We start from the raw sequence: 17973 nt of genomic DNA on the forward strand, positions 1-17973 counted from the left end.
CTCGAGTATAATACTGATCAATATCATTATCATGAATAATGTACAGTACCAGTCAAAAGTTTGGACACATCTACTCATTCTAGGATTTTTCTTTTTCTTTTTGACTATTTTCTACATTGTAGAATAATAGCGAAGACATCAAATATGAAAAAAACACATGGAATCATGTAGTAAGCAAAAAAAAGTGTTCAATCAAAATCTATTTTATATTTCAGATTCTTCAAAAGTATCCACCCTTTGCCTTGATGACAGCTTTTCACACTCTTGGTATTCTCTCAACCAGCTTCATGAGGTAGTCACCTGGAATGCATTTAAATTGGCAGGTGTGTCCAATGGTTAAGTTATTTTGTGGAATTTCTTTCCATCTTAATGTGTTTGAGACAATCAATTGTGTTTTGACAAGGTAGGGGTGGTATACAGAAGATAGCCCTATTTGGTAATATTATGGCAAGAACAGCTCAAATAAGCAAAGAGAAACGACAGTCCGTCACTACTTTAAGACATGAAGGCAAGTCAATCTGGATTATTTCAAGAACTCTGAAAATTTCAAGTGCAGTCGTAAAAACCATCAAGCGCTATGATGAAACTGGCTCTCATGAGGACCCCCACAGTAAAGGAAGACCAAGAGTTACCTCTGCTGCAGATGATTAGTTAATTAGTGTTAACTGCACCTCCAATTGCAGCCCAAATAAATGCTTCACAGAGTTCAAGTAACAGACACATGTCAACATCAACTGTTCAGAGGAGACTGCGTGAATCAGGCATTCATGGTCAAATTGCTGCAAAGAAACCACTACTAAAGGACACCAATAATAAGAAGAGACTTGCTTGTGACAAGAGAAACAAGCAATGGACATTAGACCGGTGGAAATCTGTCCTTTGGTCTGATGAGTCCAAATTCAAGATTTTGGTTCCAACCGCCGTGTCTTTGTGAGACCTAGAGTAGGTGAACGGATGATCTCCGCATGTGTGGTTCCCACCGTGAAGCATAGAGGATGTGGTGTGATTGTGCTTTGCTGGTGACAATGTCAGGGATTTATTTAGCCAGCATGGCTACCACAGCATTCTGCAGCGATACACCATTCTGCAGTGCTTATTGGGACTATCACTTGACAACACACCTCCAGGCTGTGTAAGGACTATTAGACCAAAGAGAGTGATGGAGTGCTGCATCAGATGACCTGGCCTCCACAATCATCGACCTCAACTCAATTGAGATGGTCCAACTCATCTCAAACCACAGAGTGAAGGGAAAGCAGCCAACAAGTGCTCAGTATATGTGGGAACTCCTTCAAGACTGTTAGAAAAGCATTCCAGGTGAAGCTGGTTGAGAGAATGCACACTCTTGGCAAAGCTGTCATCAAGGCAAAGGGTGGCTAATTTGAAGAATCTAAAATAACATATTTTGATTTGTTTAACACCTTTTTGGTTACCACATGATCCCTTGTGTGTTTTGATGTCTTCACTATTATTCTACAATGTAGAAAAGTGGGTGTGTCCAAACTTTTGACTGGTAATGTAGTGACCACACACATGCACTAGACAAATGAAAAGGTGTCTTTATTTTCTTTGATGCAAGTTGACTTACGGCTCAGTGGACCAGTGACATGGCTATTAATAACCTTTTTTGAACAGTATTTGAAAGCGGTAAGACTCAGCAACTACGGCCTGAGAATAAAGCTCCTTTCATGGGTTACAAGGAAGAAGATAGACTAGGGTCTAGGACCAACAGTCAGTCTGAGTTGAGAGTGTGAGTGAGTCGGGTGGCTTAACTCGAGGCAGAATTTCAACTCCCTGTTTAACTCTGGTAGGTGTCTTGACTGTGCCGCTGTTGAAGGTTTCACGTCGGGGGAGGTGGTGTGCAGGCATGGCTTATTGCTGCCTGACGACAGCTGAACCCTGGACGGCGGCCTCTAAAAATAAACAGGGGAGGCCAGGCGGCGCAATGTGTCACTCTGAGCAGACTGGACCGTAGGGACCCTGAACCTCCCAGCTCTGTAAACACCGAGGCTGCTCAACAGTGGGAAAAGGAACCTGTCAAACATGTTGTTTCATTTCAAAAGTCTTTGCTTTATATCATGGCTGTTTGTGTCTAGCTACTCTTTCATGCCATTTAACATAATGGATTTGAGTAAAGTGGTAAAGTGTATAACTGAAGGGTGGGGGCCCACTCACTAAATTAAGTCGCTCATTAGCAAAGAAAGCCGTTCTGAAGCTCAGTGTCCAAACACTTGAGTTGGATGAACCTTGTCCTTTCTAAAGGTGAAGAGACAGCCATTATATAAACCCTACACGCGGCACAAGTCACTTCAGCCTTCCAGGAGAGTTTACCCTCTTTCTTGAGTCCTACGAGAGGAGGGCAAATGCAGAGGGACAATGGGAGTAGTGGCTGCATGTGCAATACTACAGCCTGCACTAATTCAACTATTCTACTTCAGACCAAGGCCAGAGTCTTTACTTTAAGCAGGTGTCCACTTGCCTTTATAAAAAGGCGCTTCTAAAATCTTAATCCCAAATGACCAAAACCGCACTTAAAGAGTTTTTAGGGGTTCTTAATTATTTTGTGTGCATCACAGCTGTTTTATGGCTTGCCAAAAAAACAGTCCAGCGGCTGATGTTAAAATACAGAGCTTTTTAATTTTTAAAAAAAATGTTTTGAGTTATGTCACGTTGGGCCAGCCTTCAAAGGAGAGGGTCTCCTTGCAAGTGTGACTCGGTCGTGCCAGACACCACGAGGACTTTTGGTGAACCTGTCAGAAACACAAACTCTGGTCGTTTGTCATCTGCTCAGTATGCAACGTGAGATATCCAGAGCAGTTATTAAGATGCCATTGTAATGTTTACCTCACGATAGCAAAGAGTCAGTATTCCCTAAACCAAACTCAATCCCAGACTCTCCTTGCTTATTGTTGTGCAATAAGTTACTACTTTTAAAAAACTAAATCAAAAGGACAAAGTAATTTTATTTAAATGTACCATTTATTTCACTTCACTACAAAATTATACTAATTTGTGAACTATGATAGACATAATATACAGTTAAAAGAGCAACTGTGGGAATGGTACAAATAGTTTAGCGTAAACAGTCACATCTTAAAAATATATGGAAATAACTAATTTAAAGAAATAAGAGTTCAGAAATGGGCCCTTGCTTTACAGGACATTCAGTAAAAACAATTCCTTGTACAGTATATTATTTTAGTAATACTTTAGATTGCACACTGCTCTTGATAGTATCACTGATCTTTAATAAGCTTACGTATCGGCCTCACGGTCTTCGTCAGAGCTTTTGTGAGTAAAAAAGAAAATGTGTACCCTTATGTAAATCTAGCCCCACCCACATCCGTTCCACGCATCGAAAGGGGTTGGAGGCGAAGGAAAAACAAATAAGTGCTACCAAATATAACAATATGCATTTCCTAAATATTAGAATAAAGTGTGTAAATAAGCCGTATTGAACATGTCTGTAAAACCACAACAACGAGGACATCGACCTACCGAGCAAGTTTCGATAAATCATTGGGTACATTTCAAGAAAAACAATCTGAGTAATCTGAAATAATTCATATTCAAATTCACAACATTAAGACCTTAAGGAAATAATGTCTGGAGGGTGAAAATCCAAAAACATTCTCTTTTACTCAGTGTTATTAATACCACCTCCCCTGTCTGATATCTTAACTTTCTCTATGCCACAAAATCAAAAAAAAGGTATAAATGTCATACGTTCATTCAAATGTACTGCGACTGGATAATCCCTGTCGTTTCTCCTGAATTAACTTTCGTGTTCACTGATTCGGTTTGAGAGAACGAGAGGTTTTTCCCTCCTCTTGTCCAACTGTTACCATGAACCTGCAAAGAAGATTGCTCAGATGTGAGAGTCCCTTTTGAATTTGGAGTAACATTTTAGATTCAATTGCTCAAGCACTATGTTAGTATACCCTGATGCTGTTACTTAAGTCATTACAGCGTTACTACACAGGTTTAGAGCATCTTATTTTAAAGTGTTACTTCTTTTGCATTCCAATGTTAACATGTACACTTGATGTGCTAGCTAATAGGCTTGGGCAATATCGGAGTATTTGGAAATAGCCATGGGATGTTTTTTTCAATATCGATTAAACTACTTATGACGTTTTTTCAAATAATTTTTATATATACGCATTTTTAAACACACAGCCCCCCCCCCCCCACACACACTTGAAGTTGGAAGTTTACATAGGTTGGAGTCATTAAAACTAGTTTTTCAACCACTCCACAAATTTCTTGTTAACAAACTATAGTTTTGGCAAGTCAGTTAGGACATCTACTTTGTACATGACAAGTCATTTTTTCAACAATTGTTTACAGACAGATTATTTCACTGTATCACAATTCCAGTGGGTCAGAAGTTTACATACACTAAGTTGACTGTGCCTTTAAACTGCTTGGAAAATTATTTCAAGACCTACCTTCAAACTCAGTACCTCTTTGCTTGATTTCATGGGAAAATCAAAAGAAATCAGCCAAGATCTCAGAAAAAAATTTGTAGACCTCCACAAGTATGCTTCCAAGGATGAACCAATTTCCAAATGCCTGAAGGTACCACGTTTATCTGTACAAACAATAGTACGCAAGTATAAACACCATGGGACCACGCAGCCGTCATACCGCTCAGGAAGGAGACGTGTTCTGTCTCCTAGAGGTGAACGTACTTTGTTTCGAAAAGTGCAAATCAAAAGTATCTATACCCACAGTAAAACAAGTCCTATATCGACATAACCTGAAAGGCTGCTCAGCAAGGAAGAAGCCACTGCTCCAAAACCGTCATAAAAAAGCCAGACTATGGTTTGCAACTGCGCATGGGGACAAAGATCGTACTTTTTGGAGAAATGTCTTCAGGTCTGACGAAACAAAAATAGAACTGTTTGGCCAAAATGACAATTGTTATGTTTGGAGGGAAAAGGGAGAGGCTTGCAAGCCAAAGAACACTATCCCAACTGTGAAGCACGGGGTGGCAGCATCATGTTGCGGGCGTGCTTTGCTGCAGGAGGGACTGGTGCACTTCACAAAATAGATGGCATCATGAGGTGGAAAATTACGTGGATATTTTGAAGAAACATGTCAAGACACAAATGGATCTTCCAAATGGACAATGACCCCAAGCATACTTCCAAAGTTGTGGCAAAATGGCTTAAGGACAACAAAGTCAAGGTATTGGAGGGCCCATCACAAAGCCCTGACCTCAATCCTATAGAAAATTTGTTGGCAGAACTGAAAAAGCATGTGCGAGCAAGGAGGCCTACAAACTTGACTCAGTTACACAAGGTCTGGCAGGAGGAATGGGCCAAAATTCACCCAACTTATTGTGGGAAGCTTGTGGAAGGCTACCAAAACGTTTGACCCAAGTTAAACAATTTAAAGGCAATGCTACCAAATACTAATTGAATGCATGTAAACTTCTGACCCACTGGGAATGTGATGAAAGAAATAAAAGTTTAAATAAATCATTCTCTACTATTATTCTGACATTTCACATTCATAAAATAAAGTGGCGATCCTAACTGACCTAAAACAGGGAATTTTTACTAGGATTAAATGTCAGGAATTGTGAAAAACCGAGTTTAAATGAATTTGGCTAAGGTGTATGTAAACTTCCGACTTCAACTGTATACATGTATAACTTCATGAGCTGGATTGTTTGTCTTTGCAATTAGTTAATTTTTATTTGCATTCCTTAGCATATTTAACTAGCAGCCTCCAAGGAAATTAGCTATTACTTGCGCAAATTTTGTTAGCATTCTGGTAGACGCCCAATGTGCTTTTTCTGCTTATTTTGGTAACCCCTTGTGTATTAAACCGGTAATACTATAAATCTCGGCATGAGGATAAGAAAATCTGGATACCGCCCGACCCTACTAGCTAATAATCCTGCTATAATAAATTATGGATTAAAATCTGTACACAGTATTACTTGTCTCCACTTGTGTAAGAAGTTAAATAACTAACTATGTAAATGTTAGAAGTGTACAGTTTGGATCTCTATCCAATTGAAGTAACCATGTTTGCTTTGGAAGTGAAACAAGTGTGGCGAAAAAGTTATTTTCAGCATGGACAAATAAACATGTTACTATAAAATGTGGGGTTGTTCGGGAATTGAACTGTGGACCACTTTTTTCTAGATTTATTAACCATGTGGTTTATATTGTACATGTGGTATATATTGTAGGGCAATTTCACCACCTTAGTATTGTTTCATTTTTACAAATCATTTAGATTTTTAAAAAAGATTTCTAAAAATATGTAAATTAAACTCCATAAAACATGTAATATTCACTAGATTGGTTATACGTTTTTCTGAAAACCAATTCAGATGAAAGAACGATCAAGTTTTGAACTCCCAAATCACAAACAGCGCAATACGTTTCCACATGCAATTTGGGAACATTATCTACAGAATTTTAAATCGTCATCCTAAAAACATGACTGACAACTAATGTCAGCCAAAATGTTTTGCTGTGCAACCTGGAATTTGTATTTAGGAGCACCAGTACGCCTAGAAAAATTAAGGATTCTAGCTTTAATATCTCAAATATTTTTCATTGTGCTCCTAAATTTCTTTGTGTGTGTGTCTACATTTTTCAACTTAGGCGCCCACGTGCTCGTTGTGCTGTCTTGCCGATGGCTAGTGGTTGCCAGGAGGAACATGTTTTGTTCCTCCTGCCATGTCTTCTCCTACTCGCGACTGCCTAGCCGTTAAAACACACCTCAGATCGATTGCTTTTTATAGGCTTTGAAGAACAGCAGAATTGTTAATTGACAGACATATTTAAAAATTACACGTGCGTATAAAATGTACATGGTTGGATGTGGATTTTTTTATATATACAGTACCAGTCAAAAGTTTGGACACCTACTCATTCAAAGGCTTTTCTTTATTTTTCTACATTGTAGAATAGCGAAGACATCAAAACTATGAAATAACATATGGAATCCTGTAGTAACCCAAAAAAAGTTCAAACTAATCAAAATATATTTTATATTTGAGATTCTTCAAAGTAGCCATCCATTGCCTTGACAGCTTTGTACAGTCTTTGCATTCTCTCAACTAGCTCAACTAGCTTCAACTGGAATGTTTTTCCCACAGTCTTGAAGGAGTTCCCACATATGCTGAGCACTTGTTTCCTCCAACTCCTCCCAAACCAGCTCAATTTGGTTGAGGTCAGGTGATTAAGGAGGCGAGGTCATCTGATGCAGCACTCCATCACTCTCCTTCTTGGTCAAATAGTCCAATAAACACTATCACACCTCCTCCTACATGGATCACGGTGGGAACCACACATGCAGAGATCTTCCGTTTACCTACTCTGCGTCTCACAAAGACACGGCTGTCAAATTAGAAGGCCTGATTCATGCAGTCTTCTCTGAACAGTTAATGTTGAGATGTGCCTGGTACTTGAACTCTGAAACAGTTCTGAACTTATCCTCTGCAGCAGAGGTAACTCTGTGTCTTCCTTTCCTGTGGTGGTCCTCATGAGAGCAAGTTTCATCATAGGGCTTGATAGTTTTTGAGACTGTACTTAAAGAAACTTTTAAAGATCTTGAAATTTTCCAGATTTGCTGACCTTCATGTCTTAATGTAATGATGGACTATCGTTTCTCTCTGCTTATTTGAGCTGTTCTTGCCATAATATGGACTTGTTATTTTACCAAATAGGGCTATCTTCTGTATACCACCCCTACCTTGTCACAACACAACTGATTGGCTCAAAAGCATCAAGGAAAGAAATTCCACAAAGTAACTTTTAAACAAGGCACACCTGTTAATTTAAATGCATCCCAGGTGACTACGTCATGAAGCTGGGTGAGAGAATGCCAAAAGTGTGCAAGTTATCATCACGGCAAACACTTTTCTGGTTACTACATGATTCCATATGTGCTATTTCATATTTTTGATGTCTTCACTACAGTAGGTGTCCAAAGTTGACTGGTACTGTATATCAAGTCAAGCCTTATTCTATGCATACAGTATGTAAAGTCGAAAAATGCGAAACTAATAAAAGCATGTAAAGGTATGTCAATCACCATAAAGTGGATGGAGCACTAACAAATTAACACAAGTGTGTCTCTCTCCCTAGGGGGTTGAATACAAACCCTCTCCATAACCAGTCAGTTAGTGTGTGTGTGTGTGTGTGTGTGTACGTTCCACAAAGGCACCATGAAAAGAGAGGGGGTGATAAAAGCGGGGCGTTTTTTCTCATCATGACATGACAACCAAGGTTCCCTCCATTGTTTGGGGGCACTGAGCAAATTTTTGCTTTTGTGAGCGGAAACTTGAACATTGTGAGAATTTTGTGCAACTTCTGGTGCACGTTTACAATGAACTCTGAGGCTGTACCCTTACAGTTTGACAGTAGCCAATGGCTATTGTGGAATTGGAAAATAACGTAGGCCTACCCTAAATCCCATAACATTTTCACATGGAAATAGCTTTTGATTTCAATGATATAGCCTACAGTAGCCTATAAGTGGTGTTCAATGCAGGCCTAAATTGCATGAGACTTAAATTTAAAAAATAAAATAAACATTATAAAAGGCTTGGTATTAATTTATAATTTTTTACTTGGTCTCTAACGCCATGGGCCAAATAGATGATTGTAAATGGCATTGTATTGTGTTGCATGATGCAAGAAACACTTTAGAAAATACAACTAATTATTATTACCATACAGAGAATTAGACAATGTAGGCTACCGCTCTGCATATTGGCTTATTTGCATATTCAAGCCCGTCTCAAAATACAATACCACCCCATAATTAAGACTTTTCACCTGACTGGCTTTTCAGACATCTTGAAATGTATCCTACATGTTTTGTGCTCTTGTAGGAAGCAGTAACAACCCATGGCTGACCTATACTTATCTATAACTGGGCTAACAACTCGCTAACTAGCAAAGAATATCAACAAATGTGCACACGCTCTGCGCTCTGATCTGAACTGAAAAGGCATTAACTCATGGGTGATTGAAAGACCGCTAGTGGGCTACCCCTGCCAATAGAATTCTACTCCGTTGCGCTCTGGCTCTGCCTACAGCAAAATCACAGACTCAATCTTGCAAAGTTAGATTTGTTTTGGTTTGTTGCATTGAAAAGGGGCTGATTTAATGTTGTTTCAATCACAGAAAAAACATTGATCTATATAGTGCAAACTAATTGGTTGAACTCAGTGAAGTTCAATCTCTTGCGTCTCTGCGCAGCATGGCATTTCTTCTGCACTGCAGTCCTGGAGGAAGTGCGGGCCCACACACACGCGCAAGTTTTGAGGGAACATTGATGACAAGGAATGAAAGTGCAGTTGAGGCCTCCTCTATCATTTCGGATGTTACCAGACTAAGTAAGAACCCAGGCTCAGCCAAACACTTATTTTGATTAAGGGAGCGAACCCCTTTATTTGGACCTTGGCTCCCCCTCATGTTCGCGAGGAGAAGTTGATGCTGGTCACCATCTTCTGGATCTTATCCTCGTTCTTCAGGACGTTGGACTTCACAGCGCAGATCTTGTCCTGCTGCTCCTTGATCAGCTGCTCCAGCTCGGCTAGCTCGGCCTTCAGAGGCTCCACGGCGTTGTCCGTCACTCTGGAAATGACACACACCACAAAATGTAATGTCAGTCCTGTGTGTGTGTATGAATGGGTTGTGGGTTTTCTACATCTGTTGCTGCAGCAGGGCCTGTGTGTTTTCCTTGTTCTCCCTCCAGGCTTTAGTGTGTAAAGTGTGTGTTGCCCTCTAACCTCTGTTCCTGCAGCAGGGCCTGTGCATGCTCCTTGTTCTCCCTCCTCCAGGTGTGCAGCTCGTTCTGCATGGCGTCCATGTCCTCCTGGATGTAGTCCATGATCTTGCCCAGGGGCAGGGCGCTGCGGCACACCGTCTGGATGGACGAGCGCAGCCGTTCGATCTCCCTGGACACCAGCTCCCTCTCCTTCTTCCTGGCCGCCTCCGACACCAGGCTTTGTGTCTGGAGAGAGTGATGAAGGGAAGGATGGATGGATAGATAGGGGAGATGGATGGAGAGAAGGAGGGATGGATTGAGTGATGGAGGAGAGAAGCCAAGAGAGATTTTTACTACAACATAGAGTACGGTTACATGCACACAATAAATGTGATTATTGTGGATAATTTAATAGAATAGTTTGATTCAGAAGTTTGCATGCTTTGGAAGAATAACGATTTCCCCAATAATCCTGTTTACATGGACACGTCTGAAATAAGGCTACCTCATAGCACTCTGATGAATGCAGAAAATTGTCCCATGTTTCATAAACTGAAATAAAATACCACATTTGTTTACATCCCTGTTAGTGAGCATTTCTCCTTTACCAAGATAATCAATCCGCCTGACAGGTGTGGCACGTCAAGAAGCTGATTAAACAGCATGATCATTACTCAGGTGCACCTTGTGCTGGGGACAATAAAAGGCCACTCTAAAAATGTGCAGTTTTGTCACACAATACAATGCCACAGATGTCTCAAGTTATAAGGGAGCGTGCAATTGGCATGCTGACTGCAGGAATGTCCACCAGCGCTGTTGCCAGAGAATTGAATGTACATTTTTCTACCACAAGTCCCCTCCAATGTCGTTTTAGAAAATTTGGTAGTACATACAACCGGCTTTGCAACCGCAGACCATGTGTATGGCGTCAGCGTGGGCGAGTGGTTTACTGATGTGAACGAGTGCCCCATGGTTGAGGTGGGGTTATGGTAGGGACAGTCATAAGCTATGGACAACAAATACAATTGCATTTTGTCGATGGCAATTTGAATGCACAAAAATACCGTGACGAGGTCCTGAGGCCACTTGTGAGGCCCATTTTTTTTCAAGGTATCTGTGACCAACATATACATATCCAATCAAATCAAAGTTCATTTGTCACGTGCGCCAAATACAACAGGTGTAGACCTTACAGTGAAATGCTTACTTACCAATAGTGCGGAAAAAAAGAGGTATGTGTGTGTAAGTAAAAGAAATAAAACAGTAAAAAGACATTTGAACAGTAGCAAGGCTATATACAGACACCGGTTAGTCAGGCTTATTGAGGTAGTATGTACAGTGGGGCAAAAAAGTATTTAGTCAGCCACCAATTGTGCAAGTTCTCCCACTTAAAAAGATGAGAGAGGCCTGTAATTTTCATCATAGGTACACTTCAACTATGACAGACAAAATGAAAAAAAAAAATCCAGAAAATCACATTGTAGGATTTTTTATTAATTAATTTGCAAATTATGGTGGAAAATATGTATTTGGTCACCTACAAACGAGCAAGATTTCTGGCTCTCACAGACCTGTAACAACTTCTTTAAGAGGCTCCTCTGTCCTCCCCTCGTTACCTGTATTAATGGCACCTGTTTGAACTTGTTATCAGTATAAAAGACCTGTCCACAACCTCAAACAGTCACAGGAACAAAGCCTACCATCAGTAACACACTACGCCGCCAGGGACTCAAATCCTGCAGTGCCAGACGTGTCCCCCTGCTTAAGCCAGTACATGTCCAGGCCCGTCTGAAGTTTGCTAGAGAGCATTTGGATGATCCAGAAGAAGATTGGGAGAATGTCATATGGTCAGATGAAACCAAAATAGAACTCAACTCGTCGTGTTTGGAGGACAAAGAATGCTGAGTTGCATCCAAAGAACACAATACCTACTGTGAGGTATGGGGGTGGAAACATCATGCTTTGGGGCTGTTTTCCTGCAAAGGGACCAGGACGACTGATCCGTGTAAAGGAAAGAATGAATGGGGCCATGTATTGTGAGATTGAGTGAAAACCTCCTTCTACCAGCAAGGGCATTGAAGATGAAACATGGCTGGGTCTTTCAGCATGACAATGATCCCAAACACACCGCCCGGGCAACGAAGGAGTGGCTTCATAAGAAGCATTTCAAGGTCCTGGAGTGGCCTAGCCAGTCTCCAGATCTCAACCCCATAGAAAATCTTTGGAGGGAGTTGAAAGTCTGTGTTGCCCAGCAACAGCCCCAAAACATCACTGCTCTAGAGGAGATCTGCATGGAGGAATGGGCCAAAATACCAGCAACAGTGTGTAAAAACTTTGTGAAGACTAACAGAAAACGTTTGACCTCTGTCATTGCCAACAAAGGGTATATAACTTATTGATAAACAACAACGGGTATATTGATAAACTTTTGTTATTGACCAAATACTTATTTTCCACCATAATTTGCAAATAAATTCATTGAAAATCCTACAATCCTTTCTGGATTTTTTTTCTCATTTTGGCTGTCATAGTTGAAGGCTATGATGAAAATTACAGCCCTCTCATCTTTTTAAGTGGGAGAACTGGTGGCTGACTAAATACTATTTTTGCCCCACTGTATATGTAGGTATGGTTAAAGTGACTATGCATATATGATGAACAGAGAGTAGCAGTAGTGTAGCCAATATGCGGGAGCAGTGGTTGGTCGGGCCAATTGAGGTAGTATGTACATGAATGTATAGTTAAAGTGACTGTTCATATATGATACACAGAGAGTAGCAGCAGTGTAAAAGAGAGGTTGGGGGGAGGCACACAATGCAAATAGTAAGTTGTCTTATGGCTTGGGGGTAAAAACTGTTGAGAAGCCTTTTTGTCCTAGACAAGCGGAACCGCTTGCCATGCGGTAGTAGAGAGAACAGTCTGACTGGGGTGGCTGGGGTCTTTGACAATTTTTAGGGCCTTCCTCTGACACTGCCTGGTGTAGAGGTCTTGGATGGCAGGCAGCTTTGCCCAAATGATGTACTGGGCCGTACACACTACCCTCTGTAGTGCCTTGCAGTCGGAGGCCGAGCAATTGCCGTACCAGGCAGTGATGCAACCGGTCAGGATGCTCTCGATGTTGCAGCTGTAGAACCTTTTGAGGATCTCAGGACCCATGCCAAATCTTTTTAGTTTCCTGAAGGGGAATAGGCTTTGTCGTGCCCTCTCACAACTGCCTTGGTGTGTTTGGACCATTCTAGTTTGTTGTTGATGTGGACACCAAGGAACTTGAAGCTCTCAACCTGCTCCACTACATCCTCATCGATGAGAATGGGGGCGTGCTCGGTGCTCCTTTTCTTGTAGTCCACAATCATCTCCTTAGTCTTGGTTACGTTGAGGGATAGGTTGTTATTCTGGCACCACCTGGCCAGGTCTCTGACCTCTTCCCTATAGGCTGTTTCGTCGTTGATCAGGCCTACCACTGTTGTAGCTGTACTCCCAGTCATGTGAAATCCATAGATTAGGTCCTAATGAATGTATTTCGATTGACTGATTTCCTCAGATGAACTGTAACTCAGTAAAATCTTTGAAATTGTTGCATGTTGCATTTATATTTTGAGTTGTTCCGAACTCACTTCACTCGCGCTAAAGAGAGAGGCTTGCGCTACCGGTGCTGGCACACGCGCAGATCAGACACACCGCTGGAACGCCGGTTCATGTGTTTACATTTCCTAAAAATGTGAAAGGTGTTTTAATTTGACCTCATGCGAATTAAGATAAGCAGAGTAAGGTGTTTACATGACCATTGCATAAATCCAGCTACGACCACAAATGAGTTAAATATAAAATTATTCCTGTAAATGGGATAATCTGGATTTAGGCTAGGGATAGGTCAGTTTCAATTATATGTGAATGGAGACGTCTTCGATAAGCAGGAATTGCTGAATAATTCTGGAAAATTCACATCTGTGAGAGAGGGGAAGGATGGCTGGAGGGACGGAGAGAACCAAAGATTGATGGTGATGATCTTGGACTTTGAAGTACGTAGGGTGGCCGTGGAATGAGAGAAAACCCTGCTACTGCTTGATGTTTCCCAGAATTTAAAGTTAAGCAAGTCTTTATTGTCCCAGGAAGGGCAATTCATAGGGATAACATTATGGTCTGCGAAGCAACTCTTCATATGTTTTGGATGTCCATAATGAATTCTCTACCTCTCTGCCGCACACCTGCACGCATACACACACTCCTCTCTACCAGAGAGGCTACTTCGACCGAATCACATAAACCTTAAGGTATTCTACCCTGGCCAGCAAAAAGTATCAAATGAACGGAGCCAGACGCAGGGCTGCATTTAGTGGTTTAGGATTTCAAGGCAAAAGAATGCTAGGCAGGAATTATACAAACCTAGGCTGTGTATATAAGGATCAAACGCGTGGCTGAATTGTGCTGGCTAATGTGGGGGGACTAGCTGAAGGCCTCCTCTGTATAGCATGTGGTTGGGGGGTCCTGCTCTGCTATGCCCCAGCCACCCCACAGCCCTCAGCTTCAAGTTGGGAGGGGAGGAGAGTGAAGGGGCTCCCCTTGGCACAGTGAAGGCCAGGGATGTTTACTCAGCTGGGTCTGCAGGTCAGTGTGTGTGTGTGTGTGTGTGTGGGACTGCAGACGCACACACACACACACACACACTAGACGGCACCCACCCGCACTCCTGTGGACTTAAACCCTTGTTTATTTTAGTAACAGGCTGTGGCAGTGAAGTTATTTTACTACAGTATTCAGTAACAACTACTGCACTTATCGCCCTTTCAAGTTTAACTCTTGGGCCAATTTGTGTCATTCTGGCCTCCAGATGGAAACACCTGCTTTTACGGGGCCATAGAAATCCTACTCCCGCTACATGACAGTGTAAACTCCCCAACAACTTCCCCTTCAAAACAGACCAACTGTCATGTAGACTGGGTGTTAGGCCGGGTAGGTTAGCAAAACTTAAATGTTGAGCGCTATTACACGCTAACTCAATAATTACAGCTTAAAAACACACTAAACTACATAGAACTTAACTATACAAAAAACCACTTCAAACTTCAACTCTGCTGCCTTTGCTCTAGGAAACCAGCAAAAATGCCTGACAGGCCGCCTAGTCTCCCCCCTCCCTCTGTGGTTTGCAAAGTGTGCAAGGATTGAAATGTCTAATGGTCGTCCGCAATGTGGGTGGCTTTCCCCTCGGCCCCGTGAACACGGCGGCTACACAAACACGCCACGGCTCATTCGGCCCGCCGGCTGTGGTGCAGCACCGCGGAAGCCCAGCCGGGCTACGCTCTGTTTACTGTCCTCTTGCACAGCCTGACCCCCTCGGAAATTCAGGAAAACAGAACAAAAAGAAAAACTAGTCCCTGTTCTGCGTGGTGCACTCTGTCCAGGCGAGCATAAATCAGCCCTTTATAGGGGCCTCTAGTTGGGCTCAGTGCGCTCTTTTTTCTATTTTTCACCCCGACCCAAGAACAATATTTATTTGGGGGAGGGGGGGGCAGGTTTTCCTATTAGCTCATCCAGCCCTGTTGGCCGCGGAGATCCGAGCCGGCGATCCTTCCTGGGAACAGGTGGCTCCCAGCAGAGACCTTGGACCGCTGCGCATCAATTCCCTTTCTATCGTTTCTTTCCTAGGAGCCCCTAGTCAATCCATACAGGTAAGGGGTTGTCAGGGATATGTCATGCATTGCAATCTTGCAAAGTAACTACTCAGTCACCTCTGGTTTCATGTTGTAAACAATGTGTTGCTGAGTATATCAATCCAAACCTGAAACTTTGCAAGTGCCAGAATGTTTTACTGTTACGTCTTGTGGAAACTGGGTTTGATGGGCCTCTAGTCTCATGCCGGGGCTTCAGATCAAAACTTCTCACAGACCTGCTGGCCTGGCTGCAGTGCAGGCTGCTAAGCTACAATGTGGAATTCATCCAAACCCTCTCATGCCTAATTTGGTTAATGAGAAAATGCATGCAAAGCACATGATTTATGAAGTGGTAATAAGGAGCTGGTGAGAGGGGGTGGGAGAATAACAGTCTTCAAAGTAAAGCTTTTGACAAGAAGAATGGGTTGCATGCGTGAAACCGGTTAGAGACCAACCTCTTGGGCGTCATTAATTAAAGAAACATTAATTTAGCCACTGCTGGACCGTTTCAGAGCGACGTATCAGCTTTCATAATGATGTAATAAGCCACTTCATCAACCTCAATTATCAGGCGACAAATGTATAAACCGCACACAACAACAGTGTAACAACGAGCGGCATGACATACTTAGGTTATATGACAAATTAACATTTCCAGTGACAGTGGTCAGGCAAACGTGTGTCTCCTCAGATTTCTACCATGGTCTATGTAGTCTCAACAGGATTTCCTTGTCTTGTCTTATTTCCTTCATCCCCACTTCTATATATAAAAAAAAGAACCGTCCACATTTGACACATCTACTCATTCAAGGGTTTTTCAAGATCTTTAAAAGGTTTCTTCAAGTGCAGTCACAACAACCATCAAGCGCTATGATGAAACTGGCTCTCATGAGGACCGCCACAGGAAAGGAAGACCCAGAGTTACCTCTGCTGCAGAGGATAAGTTCATTAGAGTTACGAGCCTCAGATATTACAGCCCAAATAAATGCTTCAGAGTTCAAGTACCAGACACACATCAACATCAACTGTTCAGAGAAGACAATTAATCAAGCCTTCATGGTCAAATTGCTGCAAAGAAACCACTACTAAAAGGACACCAATAATAAGAAGAGACTTGCTTTGGTCAAGAAACACGAGCAATGGACATTAAACTGGTGGAAATCTATCCTGTGATCTGATGAGTCCAAATTTGATATTTTTGGTTCCAACCACTGTGTCTTCGTGAGATGAGGTGAGGTGAACGGATGATCTCCGCATGTGTAGTACCCACTGTGAAGCATGGAGGAGGTGGTGTGATGGTGTGGGGGTGCTTTGCTGGTGACATAGCCTTGAATTCTAAATGAATCGCAGACCAACTTAACCAGCATGGCTACCACAGCATTCTGCAGCAATACGCTATCTCATCTGGTTTGCACTCAGAGTGACTATCATTTTTTTTTTAACAGGACAATGACCCAACACACCTCCAGGCTGTGTAAGGACTATTTGACCAAGAAGGAGAGTGATGGAGTGCTGCATCAGATGACCTTGCCTCCTTAATCACCTGACCTCAACCCAATTGAGATGGTTTGGGAGGAGTTGGACCGCAGACTGAAGGAAAGCATCCAACAAGTGCTCAGCATATGTGGGAACTCCAAGACTGTTGGAAAAACATTCCAGGTGAATCTGGTTGAGAGAATGCCAAGAGTGTGCAAAGCTGTCATCAGGGCAAAGGATGGCTACTTTGAAGAATCTAAAATATATTTTGATTTAACATTGTTTTGGTTACTACATGATTCCATATGTTATTTCATAGTTTTGATGTTTTAACTATTATATTATATAATGTAGAAAATTGTAAAGATAAAGAAAAACCCTTGAATGAGTAGGTGTCCAAACTTTTGACTGGTACTGTATATTTAAAAAAATGATATTATACAATAGGCTACATGTCGGTACCAACTTTCCTTGAGAAAATTGAGCTCAGGTACCTAAAAAAAAGCACAACACCACTGTATGAGACCCAACCACCTCCAAGGGTATTGAAATGTGTCCCCAGAGAGGGTGTCAGCGGTGGAGGCCAAAAAGCTAGGTATTATACCATGACGATAAGTCCAGTGTTGTTCAGGGGTTTCCTATTTTTCGGGTAAAAAAGACATCGTCCAAATGTCCAGCAAGATCATAAAAATAGCTAGGAGTCAGTGAGGTGATGAGTGAGGTTAAGGGCAAGGGGGGTTACAGGATGCTAGGGTCAGTGTGTAGCCCCCTAAGGGGCCACAACTGAGCTCCCTGCCCTGGACCCAGGAGTACAAAGGGGAACCTCACCTCCCCTTAGAAAAGACTGCGGACAGAGAAAAGGGCTTGGTTAAACTATGGAGGCTATGTCACAAAGCTTGAAGCTGATAAGTTAAGGTTATGTGGCTGGAATGGTTTGATGTGATCAAAGCGACTTGAGAAAAATAACACCTGCAACGACATAGTCTGCATTGGAGTCCAATCTCCGAGGTTCAGAAAGGTATTTCTCAGAAACCTTTTCCCATTCCACAGGAATCTCAAAATGCTGCACTTACAAGGGCAATATGGCTAATTGAATTCAGCC

At 42.0% G+C, this 17973-nt stretch overlaps 1 protein-coding gene across 2 annotated transcripts in view; it reads right to left on the reverse strand.

Annotated features, from left to right (window-relative positions):
* Positions 1-9402: 9402 nt before the first annotated feature.
* Positions 9403-17973, reverse strand: part of traf3ip1 (TNF receptor-associated factor 3 interacting protein 1) — a 43683-nt gene continuing 35112 nt past the window's right edge. For both annotated transcript variants that reach the window (XM_031806011.1, XM_020461752.2), the window contains 2 exons: positions 9770-9993; positions 9403-9614 (listed from right to left, as the gene is read on the reverse strand). In XM_031806011.1, coding sequence (XP_031661871.1) covers positions 9449-9614; positions 9770-9993 — 390 coding nt within the window. In that variant the 3' untranslated portion in view covers positions 9403-9448. The remainder of the gene's footprint in view (positions 9615-9769; positions 9994-17973) is intronic.

The sequence above is a fragment of the Oncorhynchus kisutch genome, linkage group LG26 (assembly GCF_002021735.2).
Source record: "Oncorhynchus kisutch isolate 150728-3 linkage group LG26, Okis_V2, whole genome shotgun sequence".
Classification (NCBI taxonomy): Eukaryota; Metazoa; Chordata; class Actinopteri; order Salmoniformes; family Salmonidae; genus Oncorhynchus; species Oncorhynchus kisutch.